This window comes from Bicyclus anynana, chromosome 8 (assembly GCF_947172395.1).
Source record: "Bicyclus anynana chromosome 8, ilBicAnyn1.1, whole genome shotgun sequence".
In the NCBI taxonomy this organism is placed as follows: domain Eukaryota; kingdom Metazoa; phylum Arthropoda; class Insecta; order Lepidoptera; family Nymphalidae; genus Bicyclus; species Bicyclus anynana.
This window is the reverse complement of record NC_069090.1, coordinates 10,060,363-10,084,945: the sequence shown is the minus strand read 5'-3', so window position 1 is coordinate 10,084,945 and position 24,583 is coordinate 10,060,363. Positions and strand designations below refer to the sequence as shown.

The following is a 24,583-nucleotide window of genomic DNA, read 5'->3' as shown; positions in this document are numbered from 1 at the left end:
GGATAGAATTTGAATGTCTACACCAACTGACTGGCTACTGTTTATGCCTAAGGGGCTTTAACTTTATAGAATTAAAATTGCATTGTTATTTACATTTAAAATTGCTTGTTCAATGCTCTGCAGATAAAAATACAAGGATTTTGGGATATAAATTTCAAGGTTCTATCTACTATGAAAATGAAATTTTCCAAGTTATTAGTATTTTTGAAGAATAAATAGTTTAGTTTAGTTTACTATGTGCCTGTAAGTAAATTACGCGTACATAAAAATTAGAGAGGTCGATAAAAAATAGTCAAAAAATTCGAGGATAACTTCAAAACTTTAATCTTTGATTGAAACAACATTTAAACAGTAGGTAACTACGAGCACATAGTTACCAACTGTTTTTTTCTTTTATTACATTAAAATATTAAAATTATTACATTCCACCAATCGAACCTATAGAAAATCTAAATCATACCTATAATTCAAGAAAATCTAAATGAACACGAAATATGAAATTCAGAAATTAGACCATAACTAATTTATTAGGAACAATTAAGACACAGACATGATAATCTGGAATAACACACATTATAATACTTATTATGTTCCCGATATTCCCACAGAAATATTACGTACCTACACGAGTTAAACAGCGGGCACAGCATGTAAAAAAAACACATTATATTAATTAAAAGCTCATTCTCGCAGTCCACATGAAATATCAGTTTTTCACAATTTCTGTGGGAACCATACACATAAAAAATAGCCTATATTTTTATTCAGGGTGTAATCCTATCTCCGTTACAAATTTCAGTCAAATCGGTACTGTAGTTACGACTAGACGGAGACAATATAATAATATAATTGTGGTCAAAGTGATAAATAATATTCAAATCGCCTTCTTTAGAACTCGCTTCTTATGGAATGTATACTTTGGTGTGGAAATAGGTGAACTTTGGAGACAAAGGATCTCGTGAACTGACCTTGTGAAGCAGCAAATCTCACAGGGCTGCTAGGCGCCTTCGACAGCTCATAGAAGCCCACCAATGCACTCACAACACATATTATAGTTTTTAATAATCACTGATTTAGAAAGCGCGCGAGCCAATTTATGCGTAGTTATCAGGCGGCGAACATTGATTGACTAATTTGATCGAAGCGTCTGGCGTTGCGGGTTGCAATTGTCTCCCTCTCACGAGAATAAGGAAATGGAAAAGGTAGGAGAAGAAGGGAGACAAATATATATCTGTAATGTGTGTGTATGGCGTTAACATTTATCCCCCGGGCTGAGGCAAAGCCTTCAGGAAAATAAAAGTTTGCGATGATGCGATAGCGTATAAATAATATAATAAAGTTGTAAGAAAAGACTAACTATAAATTAAAAATAAACATTAAATAATTAGGTTAAAGCGTTAATATTAAAGTGCGAATATTATTGAAGAGGTAGAGGGCAAAGCCTTACTACAGCTCTCGTATAGTAACCAGTTCTGGTCTTAACTCTAGCGGCTCTTACGATACCGTCTCTACCGGGATAGAGCTCCTCTACTATAGCTAGAGGCCAACTAAGAGGCGGTGAGTTATCGTCTCGTATAATGACAATACATCCTACTTTAATCGGATTTGATGGAGTGTTCCATTTTTGTCTACTTTGAAGCGAAGTTAGGTATTCACGGTTCCATCTGTCCCAATATGATTGGACCAGTTTTGACAACAACTGATAGCGAGTAAGCCTGTTCTGAGGTACGTCCGTAAGGTCCTCAGCCGGTAAGTATTTCAGTGGTGTTATATTCAAAAAATGCGATGGTGTTAGAGCAGTGAGATCGGAAGGATCTGAACTTAATACACAGAGCGGGCGACTGTTCATTATTCCTTCAATTTGAATAAGGACAGTGTTGAGCTCTTCGTATGTCAAAATTTGATTTCCAATGACCCTAAATAGATGGGTTTTAACAGATTTAATGTTACTCTCCCATATTCCACCGAAATGCGGAGCGTAAGGTGGGTTTCTTTGGAATTGTATGCGTAAATCTGCTAAATGTTGGTCTAAAAATTTATCCTTTGACAAAAGCTCGTGAATTTCCTTCAGACATCTATCCGCTTTAACAAAAGCGCCTCCCGAGTCGCTTCTTATTAAGGAAATAGGGCCCTTTCTAGAAATAAATCTTTTAAAAGCGTTTAAAAATGACTCTGTACTTAAATCGCTCACTAGCTCTAGATGTAGAGCTTTTGTAGTTAAGCAAACAAATAGGCACAGGTAAGCTTTTATACTTTTTACACCGCGGCGGCGATAAGGCGTTATGTAGAGGGGCCCTGCGAAATCAACACCCGAGAAAACGAAGCTTTTTACTTCGCTTACGCGATAGGAGGGCAAGTCGCCCATAACAGGGAAGGTATTTTTTGGCTTAAGCTTGAAACAACGATTACAGCTTTGTACTCGTTGGCGTACCATGTTACGAGCGGCGATAACCCAATAATTTTGGCGTAATAGAGCAAGCAATAGAGCAGGCCCTGCGTGTGTATTCTGCCTATGAAAATAATCTACGAGCAAGTGCACTATGCGATCTTTAGACGGAAGGACGACTGGGTGCATCTGCGAATATCCCAATTGTGACTGAGACAGTCGGCCTCCAACACGTATAATTTTATTTGAATCTATGAACGCATTGAGCTTTCGCAAAGCTGGGCTATTAATATTTAAACAATGCCTTTTTTGTATAGCTCGTAAAATGTAATTTTCAGCAATTTCTAAATCAGCGACAGTAATATTGCCTTGCGATTTTAAAGTTTTAGTAAAGCGAAGCACATACACCCAAGAGTGTATGAATTTATTCCAATTTGACATGCGCATCGCGGAGTTATAATATAAATCGGTACTTTCATTATCTGTACAGACTTTAGCGGTTAAAGAAATAAGCGTTTTATGTTCAGGTAGTTCATCGATAGCGAGAGAATGACATTCATTGATTGGCCATTCTTTGAAAGGAAGCGTGGCCCACGGAGGTCCGTGAAACCAAAGCGTATTATTTATAAACTTAGCGGGTAAAATAGGGCGTGATATTATATCGGCGGGATTTTCTTTACCAGAAATATGAAACCAGTTTTCAGCTGGAAGATTAGCGTTTATAGCGGCGATTCTATTTGCAACAAAGGTTTGAAACCTATGTGCAGGCGAGCGGACCCACGAAAGTGCGATCGTGGAGTCAGAAAAAGCGTATATTTTATTTATTGTTACGCGTTCACTTATTGAGTCTTTTACAGCGACAATTAAATTCGATAATAAAAGATTAGCGCAAAGTTCGAGTCGCGGTAAAGACACATTGCCTTTAGGGGAAGCTACTCTAGACCGCGAACAGAGTAATGTGATTTGACCGTCACCTGATTCACTAGTACTTACGCGCAGGTAAATTACAGCTCCGTAACACTTTTCACTAGCATCTGCAAACCCTATAAGCGAAATATTTTTTGTGGTTTGAAAAATACCTATATGTCGCGGAATCTGCAACCTTTCTAACAAATGTAGCTCGCGTTGTAACTGAAACCATTGGTCACTTATACTAGAAGAAACTTCTTCGTCCCAGTGTAGATTTTGTTTCCAGCATTCTTGCACTAATAATTTTAATAAGGCGGTTACAGGACCCAATAAAGAAAGCGGATCGAAAAGGCGGGCGGTGACGGACAGAATAATGCGTTTGGTGCACTTATATTCTGTAGGTACATTTACTTTAAACGTAAAAACATCATCGTTAGGCTCCCATTGTAAGCCAACTATTTTTGTACTAGCGGTTATTGAGTGTTCATCAAACTGAACGATGTTAGGCGAGCGTAATTCAGGCGGAATTTCTTGAAGTAAGCGAGTATTATTTGATATCCATTTTGTTAATTTAAAACCACCAGCGTTGAACAGATTAACGAGCTCATAGTAAAGGTTCGTAGCATCTTCTAAAGAAGGGACGGAGGAGACGAAATCGTCCATATAGAAATGCCGTCCAGCTGCCCAAGCGCCTGCTGGATATCGTGAGCGTTCATCGTTAGCTAGTTCTTTAATCACACGCATCGCGAGGTATGGTGACGCTGACAGACCGAAAGATACACAATTAAATTCATACGTATCAATAGGATCATTTGAATCGAACCTATACAGAATACGCTGATAACGATGATCTTCTGGTTTAAGTTTAATTCTAAAATACATTTTTTCCACGTCAGCACTTAAAGCGACAGAATATAAGCGTAGATTAAGTAGTAGATCAAAAATATTACTTTGTAGATTTGGACCTGTATATAACAAATCGTTAAGCGATTTTCCTGAAGTGGTTTTACATGAGGCGTTCAAAACAATACGCGTTTTGGAGGTTTGCTTGTCAGGCCGACAGACAGCACGATGCGGAATATAATAAGAATTAATATTGCGTGAGGATTGGCTAACTTTATTAAGATAACCTTCATCTATGTAAGATTTAAGGGTCGCGTTGTAATCGGAGCGTAGCGATGGATTATTATTAAATTGTTTTTCTAAGCGTAATAAACAGCGTTTAGCAATTGCGAATGAATCACCAAGTAATTTGGTATCATATTTGAAAGGAAGGGAGACAATATAACGACCTGATGATATATCGCGCGAAATATTATCTGAAAAAATGCGTTCGCAAGCGGAATCATCCTGACTTATATGTATCTTAGTAGGTACTGAGTCCAGTTCCCAAAAGCGTTGCGTTAATTTATCTAAATTCGATTCAGTATTTTCAGAGAAAATATGAAAAGATTTTTCTTTTGAATGCGAGGGCGTTAAGTAGCTTGCTTTTCCCATTAAAATGTAGCCGAGTGTAGTTTGAATAGCGGCCACAGACGAATCAGGGTGTGCTACCTTATTATTTTCTAAAAGAAATGGAAATAATTCATTTCCGATAAGGCAATCAATATCACCAGGCGAATAAAATTCCTCATCAGCGAGAGGTAATCCTTTTATATGATGTAAATTATTTAAATCTATAATATCATTTGGAATATTTCGCGAAATTGAATCCATAACGCAAGCTTTTATAGAATATTTACATCTATTTTGTAAGCGAGATTCAAACGTTAAAAATGCGTGTCCCTGTGCGTTCACTTGATTGTCACCTAAAGCGTGTAGTGTCGTATTAGACTTATTAATTTTTAAGTTTAATCGATTACAAAGCGATTTAGTTACTATATGACACGAACTACCGGTGTCTAACAGCACTCGCATCTTAAAACGTTCACCAGCATTGTTATAAACATATACTACTGCAGTCGGAAGTAACACTGTCGTATCTTTCGTCTGTATTTTTAAAGAATGAAGTGACGCGTCGCTCCCGGCGGCGGCCGGCGGGCGACTGAAGTTGGTAGGCACATTCCGCGCGAGCGCCGGCGATTCGGTCGATCCCACGTCACGTCGAGTGCTATCGCACTCGGTCAGCGGTTGCGCGTGCGCGGGCTGCGGGGGGGCAACATTTTTACAGAGGAGCGTTGACACTTGCGCGTGGCTATGTTTCACGGGTTCGATTCCCGAATGCAATTTCGAATGGTGTGCAGCCCCACAGAAGCATCTTATCTTACTTCTGCAATTTTCTAGTACATGAAATCCACTTAAACAATTAATACATAATTTGTTAGACCGGACAAATTGTATCTTAGATTTTGGATCGCGTTCATTGAATTTATTACATCTGAAAAGATGATGATCCTGTTCGCAATCAGGACATCTTTGAGTTTGCCTATTATGATCAGACGTACTAGGTTTATTATAATCTACGTGAAGCGAGCGAGCGTGCGGCGTTCGGTTTATTTGTTTTGCGTTTACCTTCCAATTTTGTTTAGAAGTCTGCGGCGATGAGTTACGTAACGTGAATATTTTGTTTTGTTCTTTGACAAATTCTACTAAAGACGCGAAAGATGGTATTTTCTCACTACGATGCGTTTGCTCAAATAGCATTACAGTTTCCTTGTCTAACTTATTCAAACCTATATGTAAAAATATAAAGTCCGTTAAGTCAGAAATACCTAATAATGATAATGCGGCTTGTGCAGAACAAAATTGCTCAATAAATAATTCTAATGAGTTTTGCGTTAGCGTATGAGTACTTTTAAAATTCAATATCTGTTCTAAATACATTGATCCTAGCGTTCTTTTGTCTTCATATTTTTCGATAAGCGAATTCCAAATTAATTCATAGTTACTGGCTACCGGTTGTATCCCAGAACAAACTAACAAGGCTTTTCCTGATAATTTGCCTAATAAATATTGTATTTTTTCGGCGTTACATAAGTTTTCGTTGTTGTGTATAAGCGTTTTAAAGTTTTCATAAAAAGCAGACCAATGCGTTGGATTTCCGTCAAAACCCCTTAACTCCAAAGCAGGCAGTTTTTTGAGGAGATCTAAATTGTGCGTTTTATTTCGTGCCAATTTATCTAATATATCTGATTCAACACTTTTAATGTGACAGAATAGTTCGTCAAAAGAAGTTAAAGTATCAAAATTAATAAGCGATTTGGGGTTGGCTTTTAAGTTAGATATATTCAGTTGGTCTGTAACCGACACGTAATCATTTCTTAAATTGTCTAAACATTTAAGTTTAATTAAAAAGTTTTTGATGGTTATGTCATCTTTTAAATTTTGCGACAAATCGTACAGGGTTTGTATATGCTTATAAAAACTTTGTTGCTTCGCTTGAAGCAAGCGTATTTCTAACTGCAAATCTTCTTTCTCGGCCATTGTTAGAATTTAAAAGAAAATGGCGTCGTGGCGTTAGCGGCGTGTAGCGTGTGTGTAGCGTGTAAATGTATGTAAAAGTATGTAAAATATAGCGGATTAGGCGTAGAAATGAAAGAAATAAATAAATAGCGGGAATAGAAAGTATATCCAGGGAGAAGGACCAAAAAATATGGTGTGGAAATAGGTGAACTTTGGAGACAAAGGATCTCGTGAACTGACCTTGTGAAGCAGCAAATCTCACAGGGCTGCTAGGCGCCTTCGACAGCTCATAGAAGCCCACCAATGCACTCACAACACATATTATAGTTTTTAATAATCACTGATTTAGAAAGCGCGCGAGCCAATTTATGCGTAGTTATCAGGCGGCGAACATTGATTGACTAATTTGATCGAAGCGTCTGGCGTTGCGGGTTGCAATTGTCTCCCTCTCACGAGAATAAGGAAATGGAAAAGGTAGGAGAAGAAGGGAGACAAATATATATCTGTAATGTGTGTGTATGGCGTTAACATACTTTATACCTTTAAGTAGGTTGATTGCAATTTTCATGCCTCTCTGAACGCATTAATATATGCTCGCAGCCGTGCCGATTTGTAAGCGAAATTGAAAAGATAAAATGGAAATGAAATTAATCATCAGGCAGTAATGTGATTACGACTGTTTTTGAAAAGATAAATTTAAATTAGCAGGTTTGTAAGCTTTTGTTGCTAAAATGCACTAGATTTTGAACGTTAAATACTTTTTATACTATGTAATATCTAATAACGCAGTTTTAATTCATGTAAGAATATACTAATATAAATAAACTCAAAATTCATTTTTCGCGGTTGTGTTGTTTATCTAATTTCGGCAAAATATATGGCAGAGTTGTTTAAAAAAATGAATTTTGACAGATAGACAGATTTACAGACTTCATGTAGGTACCTACTTATTATTAAATCTGAATCTAACTGAGTGTGTTGCGGGTTTTCCGCGTTCTAAGACTTGTAACCCTTGTAACTTAATTTTAAATTTTCGACCAATTATTATCACCATTATTTAATAAAAATAATATTATTACTTGACGTTTAGAAAGTCCTTATAAACTAAGCCTCATTGAAATAAATGATTTTGACTTTGACTTTTGACGAAGTAGGTAATTTTTATAGAACAACATAATACGCACACATACAACTACTTAGAGAATAGGTATAGCTAAGTATGAATCGCTTCATTCTTTCATATAAAAAAATTAATCAATCTACTATACTTACATACGAGTAGGTAGGTAGGTAGGTACATTGTAATTACCTGCGTTATTTTCCTCAATTAGTTACCTAGTGTTTTTGATGTAATATAAAAAAACCTGGGGAGCTTTTATACGTATGTACTATGTGTAATTATTGTATATCTCATAACTATTAATAGTTATGAGATATACAATACCTACCTAGATTTTAAAATGGTTGAATAATGGCGATATGGAGTTAATTTTAAAAAGTGTTTAATGATAAAGGTACGAGTATTTTACAATAACATGTGGAGGTAGATACATATCTCATAACAATAAATCTTTTGAGCAAAACAAAAGCGTTCATAATTAACTTCACTATAATAGTAATAAAATAGTTTTAGCAGTTGCCCCGCAGTTTCACCCGCGTACTTCCCGTTTCCGTGAGAATACGGGAATAAAATATAGCCAATGTCGCTTGGTGAAGATGTTGTATGTATGATGTATTCCTATTCCTAATCGTGTCCTATCAATAAAAATGTAGAGATCTTTACAACCTCACAAAACTCTTTCAAATATTAGTACAGAAAACAGTAATTTTTAGTAATATTTTTTTTTTCAATATAATTAGATATAATATGAACATGTATTTTGTATTTTACATATCATGGTAACTTACATAATTGAAGTTTTATTAAGTAAGAGTTGTTAATATTATTACAGGATCCATATTCCATACAACATGTATTGTAGAACGCGTTGATGTCTTTAACATGAGCGCGTGGTTTGCGTGTGTGCGTGAATACGATCTCACTTATAAATCACTCCTTTCATATTTTGATAACCGATTAGATGGATTGCATCTGACGAATTAGATACCCAGCTCCGTCTAACAACTTTCTACTTTCCTTATTAGGTATATTTCCTAGTTGAAGGTTTCAACACAACTTTATTCGTATAAAAACTGACATAACTAGGAAAATGTGTGATAATTAAACGTTGCTCACGTATTTACTACATCTCTACCACATAAAGTTTTATAAAGAGACTTTTAATATAAAACAATCTTCAGATGAGACAGTACTACACAAAAAATAGAGAAATAGTGTAATAGTATATCTTACCATCCCAGCCTTTGATTTGGGCCAATTATAAACCCATTTCTTGGTTTCAAACACGGTTGTTACACTCGCTCGGATAAACAAAAAAATACCAATCGTCGCCACTTTACATAGACACAACTTTCAAAGATTTTATATTAAACACTTTTCTATAATGAAACACACTTTCCATCACTTATGAGTATATAATACAAGCGTAATATAGTAGAAAAGTCAGTGCCGTTGGCCTATGAATTGAATGGTTGTTTGAATTTGGAATGCACTTTAGATGGCATGTTAGCATGCGCAAACGCAGCCTGCGCTCGACTGACTGCCTGGCGCCAGTGCTGCCAGGTTATAATCTTTTTTGAGTCTATTAAAACAAAACTACTGAGTTCATGGTAGAAATGGTAGAATTCTTTACAGTATCGGGACTTTAACAACAAACTGGTAGAGATAATGCTGAATTTATTATCGTTGTCTCAGAAACAACTTGCTTATAATGGGCTTAGAATTGTAGTATTGTAAATATAGTATAGCTCAAACGGTGAAGGAAAAACATCATGAGGAAACCTGCATTCCAGAGAACTTTCTTAATTAACTGCGTGTGTGTAATCTGCCAATTCGCATTGGGCCAGCGTGGTGGACTATTGGCGTAACATTCTGACAAGAGACTCGAGCACAGCAGTGAGCCGAATATGGGTTGCTAATGATGATGATGAATAGCTGTAAATATATTGGCTGTTAGCTGGTAATTTTTATACCAGTCATCATCATCAATGAGCAGAATGCAATCATAAAACTCATATGAAAGCTTTTATGATTTGGAACTTAGATCCACCGCGATGTTTCATCGGTTTTATGTATGCACATGGTAATTATTGTGATTTTCTTGGAAGGAAGAAAATTTAATAATTCATAGACCATACAAAATATTACAGGAGTTCATGTCTCATGCTATGTTTTGTTAGTAAGTCCTTAATCCTATACTAAAATAGACTCGTAACTATACCAGACTTATGTGCCGCAGACTTTAACATTGTCTTTACTATAAAGATGCCTGTTATAACTATGTTCTTTGCAAATTTGAGGAACGAACTGTGACAACGGGTCTGGACTTTCTAGAATACACCAAATTCACTATAGGTTTACATAATTCAATCCTTGCGTTGTATTTGCATCGGTTTTCGAGATTTCTATATATAGATAATAGTATATGAAATGAAATAGATATTTCAAGTTACATGACATAATTATAAGCCTACCTTTAATAATTTCAGTACAGCTTAGTAATTTGGAATAAAACGTGGCCAACTTTTTACCTGAAATTTCTACAGAAAAGAAGACAGTATCTAATAATAATTTTCCGACTCCGGTACGGAACAGGCCTGAGGTGGTTTTTATATGTAAATAAAATGGTTTCTTAGACTTACGTAAGTACTGATAAACACAAACACAAACATATTGTGGTTGTTTATTCAAAGATACTCACACAGAGTCACTTTACTTAAGCAAATCATTTACTGGTGAACTAAAAATTTAATAAATAAACTAAAAATTTAATAAATGTCGTTAATATTTATCTCTACACAAAATATAGAAATAATTTCATTTTCTACTGCTTTGGTAGAAATTTCCCAATGTGGCAACATTTATAAGGCTACCACGCAACGCGGAAATGAGATAGAATATTACTCCTTCTCTTTTACCGCGCCGGAATGTGACCCGCTATCACCTTGAAGGCCGTAAGCTCGCGGACGCTTCAATGAAAACAACAGCTTTCGAGCTTAAACACTAAAGAAATGAGTATAGGACGGAAAAATGGGCGGCCCTTGCATCTAGCATTACGGTATTTTTCTACAAATTTCCATCCAAGTTTGCAAACTTAAGTTGCGCTTATTCTAAGATATTCGAAAATACTTGATTCATACAGTACAGGTACATCAGAGATTTGTTTGACTACTTATTTTGAAATGCCTTTTTAACTGCCTCTTTTTTTATTCTTTACAAGTTAGCCCTTGACTACAAGTACAATCCTATCTGATGGTAAGTGCTGAAGAAAGCCTGCTTCCATATTACATTAATATGGAAGCAGGCTTGCTAAGAGTAGGATGAAAATCCACAGTCCACACCCCTTTCGGTTTCTACACGACATTGTACCGGAACGCTAAATCACATGGTAGGGTGGTAACTATTATCTAATATTTATCCAACTGCGTAAGAAGGAGGGTTATGTTTTCCAGCGTATATATGTGTGTATGTCTATGTATGTCCATTTCTTTGGCACGCTCTACAGTCCAAACGGATAGACAGATTTTAAGGTGTCATTGAGATTGTGACAATTGTGGTAGTGACGTAGGCTATATAAATTTTCAAAATGGCGCCCGTAACTGAAATAAGTGGGTAGGTGGGTTTGTTTCTTTTCTCACTCTAACAACATTGGTATCAAATTAAAAGTCGTAAAAATACAATTACAGAAATATATATATCATATTACTTATATATTACTGTTTTAACACAAATTGTCAAAAAGCATACCAATTATATTGGAATCATCGAAATAACATTTTCTAACAAGAATATATTCAAATCAGGAATGACCTTGTCTATACTGAGTTATATTTTAAATAAAAGGTCTGTATTGAAGAAACTAAAAAGTCCGAAAAAAAATATTATTACAAAAACAAAATCCCGATTTTATCAACATAAAAGTGTAAACAAATAGCACAATATCTATATAAAATTCCAACTAAATACTTTAAGGTGCTGCAGTCGGGGACAAACAATACTATTTTACCTAAGGGCAAAGAATGGTCTACCAAAACTACTTTACTTTACCTGCATCCAGCGAATCCCTGCGACTCGCTTAATGTCATCATTCCACCTGGTGAGAGGTCGACCAACGCTACGCTTTCCAGTTCGGGGTCGCCATTCCAGCACTTTGGGACTCCAACGTTCATTGCCAATTCAGCTTCGCACGAGAGCTTTTTAACGTCCGTTAAAAAGGCTTTCGTGCGAACGAGGGCTTACGCGGGAGTACTATGGAGTAGCGTAGCGTATGAAACAGTAGCATCTCATCGCATCATCGATCTCATCATTTTCAGTGTAGATGTGGACCAAGGTGAAACACACTTACCTATAGAAAAGGCCTATTCAATCAGTATTCAGTCTTGTCCTATAGATGCCCTTTATGATTCAGTTGTATAATCAGGAAACACAGACTTCGGGAGAGAGTTCTTAATCCCAAAATATATCTTTAATATCTAATAAAACTCGACATAGCCCAACGAGTCGCGAAGCTGAAGTGGCAGTGGGCAGGCCACATAGTTCGAAGAGCCGATGGACGTTGGGGTCCCAAGGTGCTGGATTGGCGACCCCACACCGGAAAGCGCAGTGTTGGTCGACCCTCCACTAGGTGCACCGAGGATATCAAGCGGGTTGCTGGGAGTCGCTGGATGCTGGCGGCTCGAGATCGTTGTGTTTGGAGGTCCATGCAAGAGGCCTAAGTTTTAAAACGCCTACAATTTAATAATAGCATCTAGAATACTTGATTTCAATAAGCTTTGCTTTTTATTTTTTGCAACAAGCGTAATTTTTATAGTAAAATATCTAATACTTTAGCGATAATAAGAAATCACCACAACTTTCGAACAAAAAAACCGCCAGTCGCTTTATCCAATAGTCATTTTGTCAAACTTACAATAAAAAATAAATAAATATACTTTTAAACAATCCACACATGAATTTCACTATCTAGCCAAAAAGTAAGCGCACCGCCTGTGTTATGAGCTCAGAATACAGGTTATGAGTATCAAGATAGCTGATTTTATCATATACTTTAAGTTTTTTATACTAATTTATAAAGACACCGAGGTCAAAGCGATTAAATGACGGACGACGTCGCTAATTATTTTATCGAACTACCTCCTTACACTACATATAAAACATATAAATATACACACAAATATTTTCCAGTTGTGGGAATCGAACCAACGACCATGGATGCAAAAAGCAGGGTCACTTACCACTGCGCCGTGCGGCTGTCCATAGATTATTATGCGGGCTTAGTCAGTTTTAAAAGTTACAATCAATAAAATAAATTAGGATATTTTTACGTATAATTTCAAAGTTTATTGATTCAAAATATAAAAAAAATATTTCACAGAATAAAAGAAGTATAATATGTTTAAAACCAAAACTCACGTGTGATGGTTTCTATGGTATCTATGGTTTCTAAGCATTGTCAATTGACATTGACACTTGAGCAGTCATTCCAGTCTGACAGTTGAACTTTCGAGTTTGAAAATTTGTAAACAAAACTTATTCCCTAACTACCTCACAAAAAGTAAAATAATGTAAAACATTTACGTAATTTAAGTAATAAACGTGCTTTTGTATTTACGTTAAATAGAGTAAGTAAAACAATTTGGTATATATTACTGTTTAATAAAGATTACAGATGCATTTGTCAGCAATTTGCACAAAAATAATCGTTGAACTGCATGTCCGAAGGCAATAAAATTGAGGAAGTGGTCTAAACGTAATATAATTACTCGTCCGACCTCATACTGGCCAATTCAGTGTCGTTATAACCCACGCTTCGTTATTGTGACCAATATATGAGCAAGCGTGTAACGCGCGGAAGTGAGTGTTTACTCCAGAATTGGTAAAGACCTTACCGTGTGCAGTCAACCGAGGTTAGTGATCGATTTTACAAAATTAGTCATATTAGATTAAGCTCGTCGCGGTTCAGTGTGCGATAAGGATTCCATGTGAATTGGGCTGATATTTTCTTTCTGTGTTCAATATCTTTAAGGTACCTGCATATTTTATTGGTGTATTTTTTAAATAAGACTTCGGGTGGGGTTTTTAAACTACCTATTCTCGATATGTGGGAGGATGTAGCTGAGGAAGTGGGTAGTTGGTGGTGACCCCCATCTCTCCCGTTTCCTCTAAGTGAAGAGTGCTTGTTTGACTTGGGGGTAAGCTCGTGAACGCGTTACGAAAAGTGTAATCGGGTTACACAAACAGACGTTGAGAGGGAGAGCTAAAAAGGTTTTATTACAATTGTGTGGTCAACGGCATACCAGTTTTTTGTTGTTACTAATTTTTAATTTGTTACCTTATCCTACATTATTTTAAACAGTTTTTATCCATAAAACAACATATAAATCTACTTTTTTAAAGTTATTTCTGTCTGAAGGATACCTAAAGATTTTGAATACAAATACATACCCAATCTCGTTACTTATCTTACTCATAAGCTCAAAGTAGCTAGCCACCTTACAGACTCAACTTATCACTATCTCATAAAGTCAGGTGACAATACCAAGGCAAGGGCTAACTTTCCATGAAATAAAAGCAAATTAAAAGCTTTCTTTTGTACAAAGAAACCTCAGGTATACCTAAACTATGTTTAATTAACAAATTTTCATTTTATATTTCAGAACATGTCACACATCAGACCGCAATGGCAACTTCAAGCTATAGCAGCTCAAAAGCGAGACAATGTGCTTCGCCGTGCTGAAGAACTCAAGAAAGTGGCCAGCTACTTTGAGCTCAACACCAACAAGTCCAGACACCATGAGCAGTGGACGACTGAAGGCTACTATGAACGAGCCAACAAAGAAGCTGAGTTGTTGAGTGAAAAGAAAATTAGGGTTGCGTAAGTGTTAATAATGTAGTGTTATTTAGTTTGGGTTGATTAAAACAGTAAATAAAAATAATTTATATAGAATAATAAATAATATATTAGGTAGTGGTTAGTTACACCATTTACAGTTTACATTGTAACAAACATGGCTTTGTTTAACTTCAGAAATTTGACTCAGAGATTTATTTTATTATCTGGAATAGCACATCACCTTTTTTATTTTCATATTCATAATGGAAATTGAGCACAGCTAGTATGGTAAACATTCTAGATTCTCTAAACTAATTATTGATTTTGATTGCTTGATTGATTGATTGATTCAATTTGGCAGGTATACTACACAAACTTTTCAGTTGTGTGCATTTTAAGAAATTAAATATCACGTGTCTCAAACGGTGAAGGAAAAACATCATGAGGAAACCTGCATACCAGAGAATTATCTTAATTCTCTGCGTGTGTGAAGTCTGCCAATCCGCATTGGGCCAGCGTGGTGGACTATTGGCCTAACCCCTCTCATTCTGAGAGGAGACTCGAGCTCAGCAGTGAGCCGAATATGGGTTGATGACGACGACTACACTACCTTTACCAAAGACTTTTAATTTAAGACTGAATGATTTTTGTGAATTTGTAAAGCTCCCAGACAAAAAGCTCTACTATTACTATTACTATTCATTGAATGTTATTTAATTCACTAGCAAATCTGATAAATTTTGTCTTCTTTAATACTTGTAAAGGGTTTTTTTATTGTTACCATCTTTCACACATTTTGCCATTCAGGGTGGAGTAAATTTCAATAAAGATTGTAAAAATTCATAATCCAACCATTCTTAAGTTTTAACTGGTTTCGAACTGACTCTGTTTTACCATTTTTTCAGGCAACTGGAAGAGAGACGCAAGAAATTGGAGCTGATGTTATTCCAAGAAAACATGCAATACCAACAAGAGCTGAAAGCTCTAGCCGCACAGCCAAAGTTCTACAAAAATGGGTATAGCACATCTTTGTTATGTCGTCAAAATAAAAGTAATGCTATTACATAGTACCTACTTATATATTTTTTATTATCCCCTGCTTTTATGTTTGTGTTCACTGTGTTGTCAATTTAAATAAACTATACACAAAGTGTATTGATTTTAGCATTTTTAGAGCTTCACCTTAAAATGTTTGTATATGGCTTGGTTGCAGTTTCCTCTTGATGGTATATAATGATGCAGATGCAGAAAATGTAACATATATACTGAAACATTAAATTATTGACTTATATATTAGAAACAAAGGTGGAGATTAGAGTATCAAAAAATCTTCCAAAAACATATAATCATACTTATAGGGAATTTAGACCCAATTCACCGCTTCTGTTACTGTATTACAATTGCTGATGGCAATGATTATGTCAAGCTGGCTAATTCACTACCTTTGATGTATGTTAATTGACATATACGAAAATGAGATTGTATGTTAAAAATGTCATTTGATGCTTACTGACAACCCTTCGTGAATATCATACAGTAGGGAGATGACATTTCTCGGTTGATTTGAAGTTTATTTTAATAGGTTGTTAAAAAAAAACAAATTAATGAATATGACAAACAGTATGTACAGCAACTTAATTCTCTGAGTCACAGGGTCATAACATCACCCTTTTCTCAACTTCAGATAATTAATTTCTTGATTTGAGAATTTCTCAAAAGGAAAAGAAACAAAGTTGATACTAAAAAGAATCATATCAGGAATCCAACCTTGTATGATCCATAACAGTAACCAAAAAGGTCAACCACTGAATCAACAAAACTCATCAACAGTTAATCGATAATTTTGGCCCTATTTTGATATTTTTATGTTATTAAATAAAAAACCACAACAATTAAAATGTTTCATAATTAAACGACTCTAGCTCTACTAGCTTCAACACATTGTCTTATCAGATCTTATCTCAACAAAGTCCCCACATCCACCCTGCAAGAGATCAACCAGGGCATCATGGAGAAAGAGGCACAGATGAGGAAACAAGAGGCCGAGCTGAAGCTGTACCATGCGTGGAGGTTGCGCCAGCCGGAGTTGCGTGCAGCTAGCTCCTACATAGCGAATGGAAAACTTAAGTCAGCCTGGTAATATATTTTTATCTATATTCTAGATCATCTGGATTATTCGCTGTGGGTAAAGTGAGATTAGACAGTTTTGTTTTTGACAAAGAACATTTGCCTTAACTATTAAACATGACCAATTAACGGACGCCTACTACTTTATCTGCCCTTAGATCTCCTTAATCTGGCCCTGTCACAAAATCCGTTCTTAGCGGACATCTACTAACTATAAACTCTGCCAAATTTGTAACCTTTCTATGTACCTTTTTGAGATTTCGTGGTGCATATTCCCATTCTCCTCCAACTACTTGAAGTGGGTACGACAATAATCCAGCGGGCGGGGATCGAACTGAACCATTCGAATCCTTTGGCGAGTCGAGCAATTTGACCATTTAACTATTGAGGTTACAATTTTGTTTGGCATTTCTATGATTTTTATTGAAACTTAATTTCTTATTTAAAATTCTTTTGCTTTCAAGCTTGATAGATGGATGGATATTAGCTACGACGAGGTCTTTAAATTGTAAACCACCTAATATATTTACAATTATAGGATGGAACAAATAGTAGAGAAAGAGATGCAGAAGAAGAAAGATGAGGAAGATACAAGGAAGGTTCTTCAAGAGAGAGACGAAGCGCTGCGACGTCAAATACAAATTGAAGAAGAAAGACTTAGAGAAAAGGAAGCTCAAATGAAGGTATTGGCAGAAACAAGTAAACTAAATATACTTAGTAAAATCATAGACAACATAATTTGTTTGAAACTCCAGTCACCTAGAGGCTCCCCAGAAGTTTGTAAAACGCAAATGAAGATTTATTCAACATTCAGCCCCTGGCTGTATGTTGAATGCTGGTTTTGGGGGATTGTTCACTTCACGATTATGAATTGCACTGTTATACGGCATTAGGAATTATGAACGTCATAAGGCAACTGACACCGTACCCATGCTATCTGAAAAACACTTTAGGTGCATGAAAATTTGTTTGAAAAGTAGGCTATGTCATTCATCCAAATATTGAAATCCAAATATTTTAAACAATTTAAGGAACTTCGGAGCAGCTTAGAAGGCCAAATAGCAGAGTTGAGCGAGAAAGAGACAATCGTAAAAACACTTCGAAAAAAAGAAGAGAAAGAAAGACTGATACTTCAAGAGCTCGAGCTTCTATCAAGTGAAAGGGAGAGGGAACATCAGAAGCTTGTATCAGAAAGAGACACACATATAATCAACATGGGCCTGCATAAGTACAAATTGAAAAGAAAAGTGATTTCAGTTATAAATGAAATAGAAATTGAATTGAAAATGCTGGATAAGTTAACGAAAAGTGTACTGAAGGTAACATTTTTTTATATTTGTTTTTTATATGTATTTTTTATACTGAGCCCACAGTATTGAGTATTTTTCGATATAGTAGAGTAACCGGAGGTTCGGACGAGCGCAGAAGTCGAGCCCGAGTGCTAAAAGCGTAAAAGTAGCGCCTGTGACTTCGTCGAATCAGTTTCTCACAGGTCCTGGAAGAATTTCGGCATGAAAAGTAGCCTATATCGTCGTCGTCATCAACCCATATTCGGCTCACTGCTGAGCTCGAGTCTCCTCTCAGAATGAGAGGGGTTAGGCCAATAGTCCACCACGCTGGCCCAATGCGGATTGGCAGACTTCACACACGCAGAGAATGAAGATAATTCTCTGGTATGCAGGTTTCCTCACGATGTTTTCCTTCACCGATTGAGACACGTGATATTTAATTTCTTAATAATCTTGCTCTGCTCTGCTCTGCTCAATAATCTTCTCTTATCTAGTAAAAGTCCCAATAAGATCCATTCAGCTGTTCTAGAAATTCATCATCATCATATCAGCCGATGGATGTACACTGCAAAACGAAGACCTTTTGTAGGGACTTCCAAACATTACATAGGAGATGTTTGGAAGTCCTTACTAGTACCTGCATCCAGCGAATAAAATCTCTTGATGTCGTCAGTTCACCTGGTGGGGGGTCCACCTGTTGGGAGGTCTAGAAATTAGTCTAAACAAATAGACAGACTAAAATCTTAAACAGTGTGTATTTTGTATCTACGGGTTTAAACATTAAAATTTTCATGTAATTGTCTCAAAAAAATATGAATTTTCAGTTTAGTAGAACGATGATGAACTATTTAAGCCCATTTAAAAAAAAGTGTCTACTAGCCTATTTCATTTATATGTATTATAACTTGGCAAATTCGTTCATAACACTCCCGATGGTCCGCGCAGTCCTTCCCTCTTCCCCGCGCGCACAACTTCACACCCGCCCAGTCCTTCGCCCGGTTATCATGGGAGTGTCATCAACGAACTTGCCAATCTTAAAATGAATGTTATGTAGAAATTCATAGTTTTGCGATTATTTTTAACAGACTTCCAAAAAGGAGGAGGTTCTACGTTCGGCTATATGTATGTTTTTTTTTTAGGAATACGAAGTCGATCGCGAGAAATGCGCCCACCACAAGCGAGTGCTAGACGAAGCGCTGCGCGAGCTGGAGGAGCACAGGGAGAGGGAGCGGCAGAGGCAGAAGAACATCGAGGCCATGTACGACGGAGAGGCGAGGCAGATCAATGACAAACAAGACAAGGTAACATTTATCATCATCCTACTAATATTATAAACGTGAATGTTTGTCTGGATGTTTGTTTGGATGTTTGTTACTCTTTAACGCCGCTGCTACTGCACCGATTTGGCAGAAAGGAGATGGTCCAAAATTGTATGGAGCCCAGGATCAGTTATTGTACCCTAGCGGAAATGAAAGAAGATATTTCTTTTAACTATTTTTGATTATATAAATCTACGAATTTACTTTAATTATTTACGAAATAATATTCATTACCGCCCAAGAAATGTAACATTATTAAGGGTAATAATGGCGGATAGATGACGTTTTCAATGCAGTAATCAATTTGACGTTTGATGTCAATTGTCATGTCATAGTTGCTCTATGGGCGCCATCTTGATATAACTTGGGTTTTTATTTTATTTATTTCTTTTTATTTAGTTAGATTTAATATATTTAATAAATTTTAATAAAATCCTTGTGTTTCTTAAATTTTAATGATACGGGGTACAAGAGTGGACTTGAAATGGACCATCTCCTTTAGAATAGGCAGGCTATCTCATAGAATGGTCCGATTCTAAAAATTTTTTCAGTGATAGTTAGCTCATTTATCGAGGAAGCCTATAGACTTTATATTATCCCCGTACTCCTACGGGAACGAGAACCACGCGGGTGAACCCGCGCGGCGTCAGCTAGTTGATAATATTAGTGACGATCTCAAAAATATTTATTTTAACAATAATATTTATTACTAACTAAACAGCTACTCCAAAAGAGAAAATTTTTATTAAGTATTGTTTATTATTTATTTCATTTATAAGATTATTTTAAAAATTCTATTTTGATATTTTATGTTAATTACATCATTTATGTCATTGTACCTAAGGAAGTCACTGGACCTTAACTCACGGGCTTACCTAGTTTAAGGGTCAGGACGTCATTGTAATTTGTGTACTGAGTTTTTTCAAATAAACAAATTCTTATTCTTATTATTATTCTCCTTGTTTTTCAGCTGTGGGCCAAAGAACGCGAAGCTCGCAACATCCTGATGAAGGAGGTCTTAGATGCTCTCAAAAGGCAGGTGGAGGATAAGATTGAAGCCAACATCCAGCAGCAGAAGGCGAATGTTCTGGAGAGAGAGGAGATCCTCCAACAAATGGACACTTACCATCAGGAAGTACGCGCTAGGGAGAGAGAAACACAGGTATTGAAGTTATCAATTACTTCTCCAAGCATTTAATTAGCTTGATATTCTTATTATATATAATAACTTTAAATGGTTTAAAAAACTAAAAAACCAGTTTTTAGCACGCACTAAAAATTACCAATATTAGATTTAATTCACGTGACTATTCCTGACTGCAAACCCTTTCATTTAATATCGATATCCTGGCGGTGGATTTCAAACAGCCAGTCCGCCATCTTGGGGAGGCCGCCATATTGAATTTGTTGGGACGTTTGTATTTTTTTGTAAGTGTTTGGCCAATTTATCTATGCAACTTATGTGCAATGTGTCACTGTAAACATTTTCTATCATTTATTTTTATCCCAATTAAATAACAGATGAGGGTATATATTTCTTATGTCGGATCTCATACTATCACCACTGTACAATTGCCGTCAAAAATAAAAAACAGCGCCATCTATGAGCCTCAGGAATAACTGCAGTACAAAAAGGGATGGACTGAAACCTCTATCAAAACGCCATCTACTGGTAGTTTTAAGAAACGGTGCGAATTGACGGCTACCGTGGCGCAATGGTCTGGCTGGTGGGAGGCTTCGGCTGTGGCTAGTTACCACCTTACCGGCAAAGACGTACCGCCAAGCGATTTAGCGTTCATTTAGGATTTTCATCCTCCTCCTAACAAGTTAGCCCGCTTCCATCTTAGACTGCATCATCACTTACCACCAGGTGAGATTGTAGTCAAAAACTAACTTGTAAAGAATAAAAAAAGAATGTATTGTGTATATGTTTCACTTCGATATACCGAAAAATAACTCGTTAAATTGTAATCAGTACGTTTAGTTCACAATATACCGACAGATTACGATATTCCGAATGAGATTATAAACTGTTTTTATAGATATAACGTACGTACAAATTAAGAGCAAATTCAACCTTAAGTATAGAGTTTAAGGTTGAATTTGCAAATGCGACTACATTTTAATAGGAGATCGATGATTTAACGGTAACATAATTATACTATAACACGTAACTATCTTGTTTCAGTTGAAGAACAGCCAATACTCGACAATAACGTCGCTGCAGTCGCAACTGAACGGGCTGCGTGTACAGAAGCAGCAACTGGAGGACGTCGCCCAGCGCGAGGACGAGCTGCGCGCGGCGGCCGCGCACGAGCGCCTGCTGCGGGCGGAGATCGCGCGCGCGCAGCGGGAGGGGAACACGCAGGCCTGGGCCTAGACACTGACCTAATGTGGTCTAGCCCACATTCGCACGAGAGCTTTTTTAAAAGCGTGCAAATACAACAAATGCATTCCCAAGTATTACCCATACCCAACGACGCTTTTTTTCGATCAGTGTTGCATTTTCAATTTTGGGTGTTTGAAATAGACACATTTTTAACGTCCGCTAAAAAAACTCTTGCGAATGAGGGACAACATCCCCAATGCACTATTTGCGAAGTTAATCGAATACGATAGTGTAGGCACAAGTTGTTGTCGGTTTACCCGAGTCAAGGGACTCGAAGCGAAAACGCCTCGCTAAACTACTCGGCTAACTTTGGGATTTCTTCGAAGCGTCCAAGCGTGTAATTTATTTGAGGCTCGAAAGCTGTAGGCCTTTTGCCGGTTCCACATTAGTGCTGTGAATTCACGCGCAAATTATCGCCATGAATTCACGCCACGAGTCCATGCCACTAATCACGCCACTAATGTGCCAGCATAGGATGCGCGCCACGACATATTTTGTAAAGACAAAAATTACATATTCAATTATAAGTCTTAATTACACATCTCGAAAAAGACCATTCGTCTACCAGTATAAGCGGAGTTGAATAAAATTATAGCTCTTTCGTCCCATCGCAGCAATTAAGTTGTCAATGTTAACAGTATTATTGCGTATGTGCTGCCTCCTTTTATTTTATGTGTGTGAACTGTGAGTGGATTTTTTAGATTTGTACGATAACTCTTAAATGCTTTACAATGCAAATATGAATGATATTAGCTTTAAAATATTAATAAGTTATAAATCGGTGAATGTATGAACTTTAAGTGATGCATTAAAAAAAATCAGTATTCAAAATTAAAAATATTACATAGTTTACGCATGTTTTAGATTCGTAAACTCAAAAAAAGACTGCTAGTAATTTGACAGATGTTTTAAGTATAGCTATGTCAGTGTGTTCTATACATACTTACAAACATATATTTAAGATAAAAGCTTTAAACTGATATTTATTAGTTAAGTAAAATTGAATTAAATTGACACACATATCAGAAAAATATCTTGAAAATTAGAGAAAAAAATGTTTTTTTTTGTGTGTGGTGTTCCTATTCTATTGTGATGAAATAAAGATATATTTTGTGTAAAATTTGTTTTATTTAAATTTTTATCAACACTTGTTTTTTTCTAAAAGACCCTTTAAACTTTACCTAATTTAAAAAAAATAATGCAGTTGAAAAGATCTCATAGGACGCCTGAAAAACGTCCTGAAAGGTACGTACGTAGGATATGAGGTAGGTAGTAATTAGGTGCATGATGGGTGTATGCTACTAAAAGGTCACCTGTTTATCATAGATTTACATTTCGGTACAAGTACTTGTAATTCTATGCCTGTATATAATATTAATTTGTATTCTGTAGTAGCCTATGTACTTATAGAAAGAAATAAACGGTAGTGTGCGTCAAGCGTAAAGTCATTGCGCGAGACCCATTTTTATACTATGTTATAACGCCATCTATTACAAATTTGAAGAATTAAGTTGTTACGTGAGAATTATAGATGGCGCTATTACGTAATTTGTTTACAAAAATCTCAATAGCGGGCAGGCGCAGGAAACGTTTAACAGGTCAAAGATGTTTCAGACTTTCAGTAGATGGCATTACATGAAATTGAATAGAACTTTTAAAAATAAACAGGAGTTAGTGGAGATAACGGGCAAACATATACTTATTATACTCTTTGCGGGCAAAGATGACAATGTATTATTGGATAACGGGGCGGTAAAATAAAAATAGAGTACATATTATAGTAATTAATATATGTAATAGGTAATATGAAGATTTATTTAACAGTGAATTAAATTTAATTACTGGTATGTTTACTAATTTAATATAAGACCAAACGAAATTAGTGAAGATCGATCATTATTATGAGTCGCTTCATTCGAAGATAAGATTTGGGAAACATCGCGACATCTTTTCGTCCGAAATTCCTCGGTGCCTGAAGACAAAAGTCTTCGAACAGTGAAGACATCAAGCGAGTCGCAGGGATTAGCTGGATGCGGTGGCTCAGTAGGTATCGTGATATTTGGAAGTCCCTACAAAAGGCCTATTGTTTTTTTTATTATTTACAAGCTACCATCCCCTTGGCTACGATCTTACCTGATGGTAAGTGATGATGCAATCTAAGATGGAATCGGGCTAGCTTGTTAGGAGCTGAATGGAAATTCACACCCCTTTCGGTTTCTACACGACATCGTACCGGAACGCTGAACCGCTTGGCGGTAGGTAGGTACGTCTTTGTCAGTAGGGTGGTAACTGGCCACGTTCGAAGCATCTCACCAGCCAGACCTGGACCAATTAAGAAAATATCTCTCGGCCCAGCTGGGGATCGAACCCAGTTCCTCCGTTTTGTAAATCCACTGTGCATACTACTGCGCCTCGGAGGCCGTCAAAGTTTATTTTATTAACCGACTTCCAAAAAAAGGAGGAGGTTCTACGTTCGGCTGTATGTATGTTTTTTTATCCAATACACATCGCACTATAAGGAATTGATTTTCAATCGATACAACTTCTCATATTTTTTTCGTCCACCGGCCACCTCCGGGGTAAGCGCCACTTGTTAACTCATTATTTTTAGAGATAAAAAAACAGCGCCGGACCGAGGTAAATTTTAGAATGGAGCGAGATCCAGTGATGGCGCCTTTCCTATTTGCTCCTAACATTATATTAGTATATAATGTTAGGAGCAAATAGGAAAGGCGCCATCACTGGATCTCGTTCCATTCTAAAATTTACCTGTATATACCCGGGTTAAAATCAACGCACTTCCTGCACCA

The 24,583-nt window shown here is 36.5% G+C and overlaps 2 protein-coding genes across 7 annotated transcripts in view; one reads left to right on the top strand and one right to left on the bottom strand.

Annotated features, from left to right (window-relative positions):
* Nucleotides 1-9,366, bottom strand: part of LOC112049987 (tetratricopeptide repeat protein 28) — an 86,723-nt gene extending 77,357 nt beyond the window's left edge. For all 3 annotated transcript variants that reach the window (XM_052882763.1, XM_052882765.1, XM_052882764.1), the window contains exon 1: nt 9,051-9,366. The gene's annotated coding sequence lies outside the window, so the exon portion shown is untranslated. The remainder of the gene's footprint in view (nt 1-9,050) is intronic.
* A 3,925-nt stretch (nt 9,367-13,291) lies between these two features.
* Nucleotides 13,292-22,886, top strand: LOC112049995 (trichoplein keratin filament-binding protein). Of its 4 annotated transcripts, XM_052883117.1 has the most exons (10): nt 13,309-13,438; nt 13,539-13,723; nt 14,474-14,691; nt 15,555-15,665; nt 16,603-16,785; nt 17,315-17,459; nt 17,808-18,095; nt 19,205-19,366; nt 20,355-20,546; nt 21,573-22,886. In XM_052883117.1, the coding sequence occupies exons 3-10, from the start codon at nt 14,477-14,479 to the stop codon at nt 21,762-21,764; spliced, it is 1,488 nt and encodes a 495-aa protein (XP_052739077.1). In that variant the 5' UTR covers nt 13,309-13,438; nt 13,539-13,723; nt 14,474-14,476; the 3' UTR covers nt 21,765-22,886. The 4 variants fall into 4 exon arrangements, with proteins under 4 accessions (XP_023943869.2, XP_023943870.2, XP_052739077.1 ...); XM_024088101.2 differs by lacking the exon at nt 13,539-13,723 and having other exon boundaries at nt 13,292-13,438; XM_024088102.2 differs by having other exon boundaries at nt 13,308-13,842.
* The last annotated feature ends 1,697 nt before the right edge of the window (nt 22,887-24,583 follow it).

Coding starts and splice junctions, on each gene's coding strand:
- LOC112049995 (XM_024088101.2), top strand. CDS start 14,477: ATGTCACACATCAGACCGCAATGGCAACTTCAAGCTATAGCAGCTCAA. Junction 18,096..19,204: donor TAACGAAAAGTGTACTGAAG/GTAACATTTTTT, acceptor TTTTTTTTTTAG/GAATACGAAGTCGATCGCGA. Junction 20,547..21,572: donor CTAGGGAGAGAGAAACACAG/GTATTGAAGTTA, acceptor ATCTTGTTTCAG/TTGAAGAACAGCCAATACTC.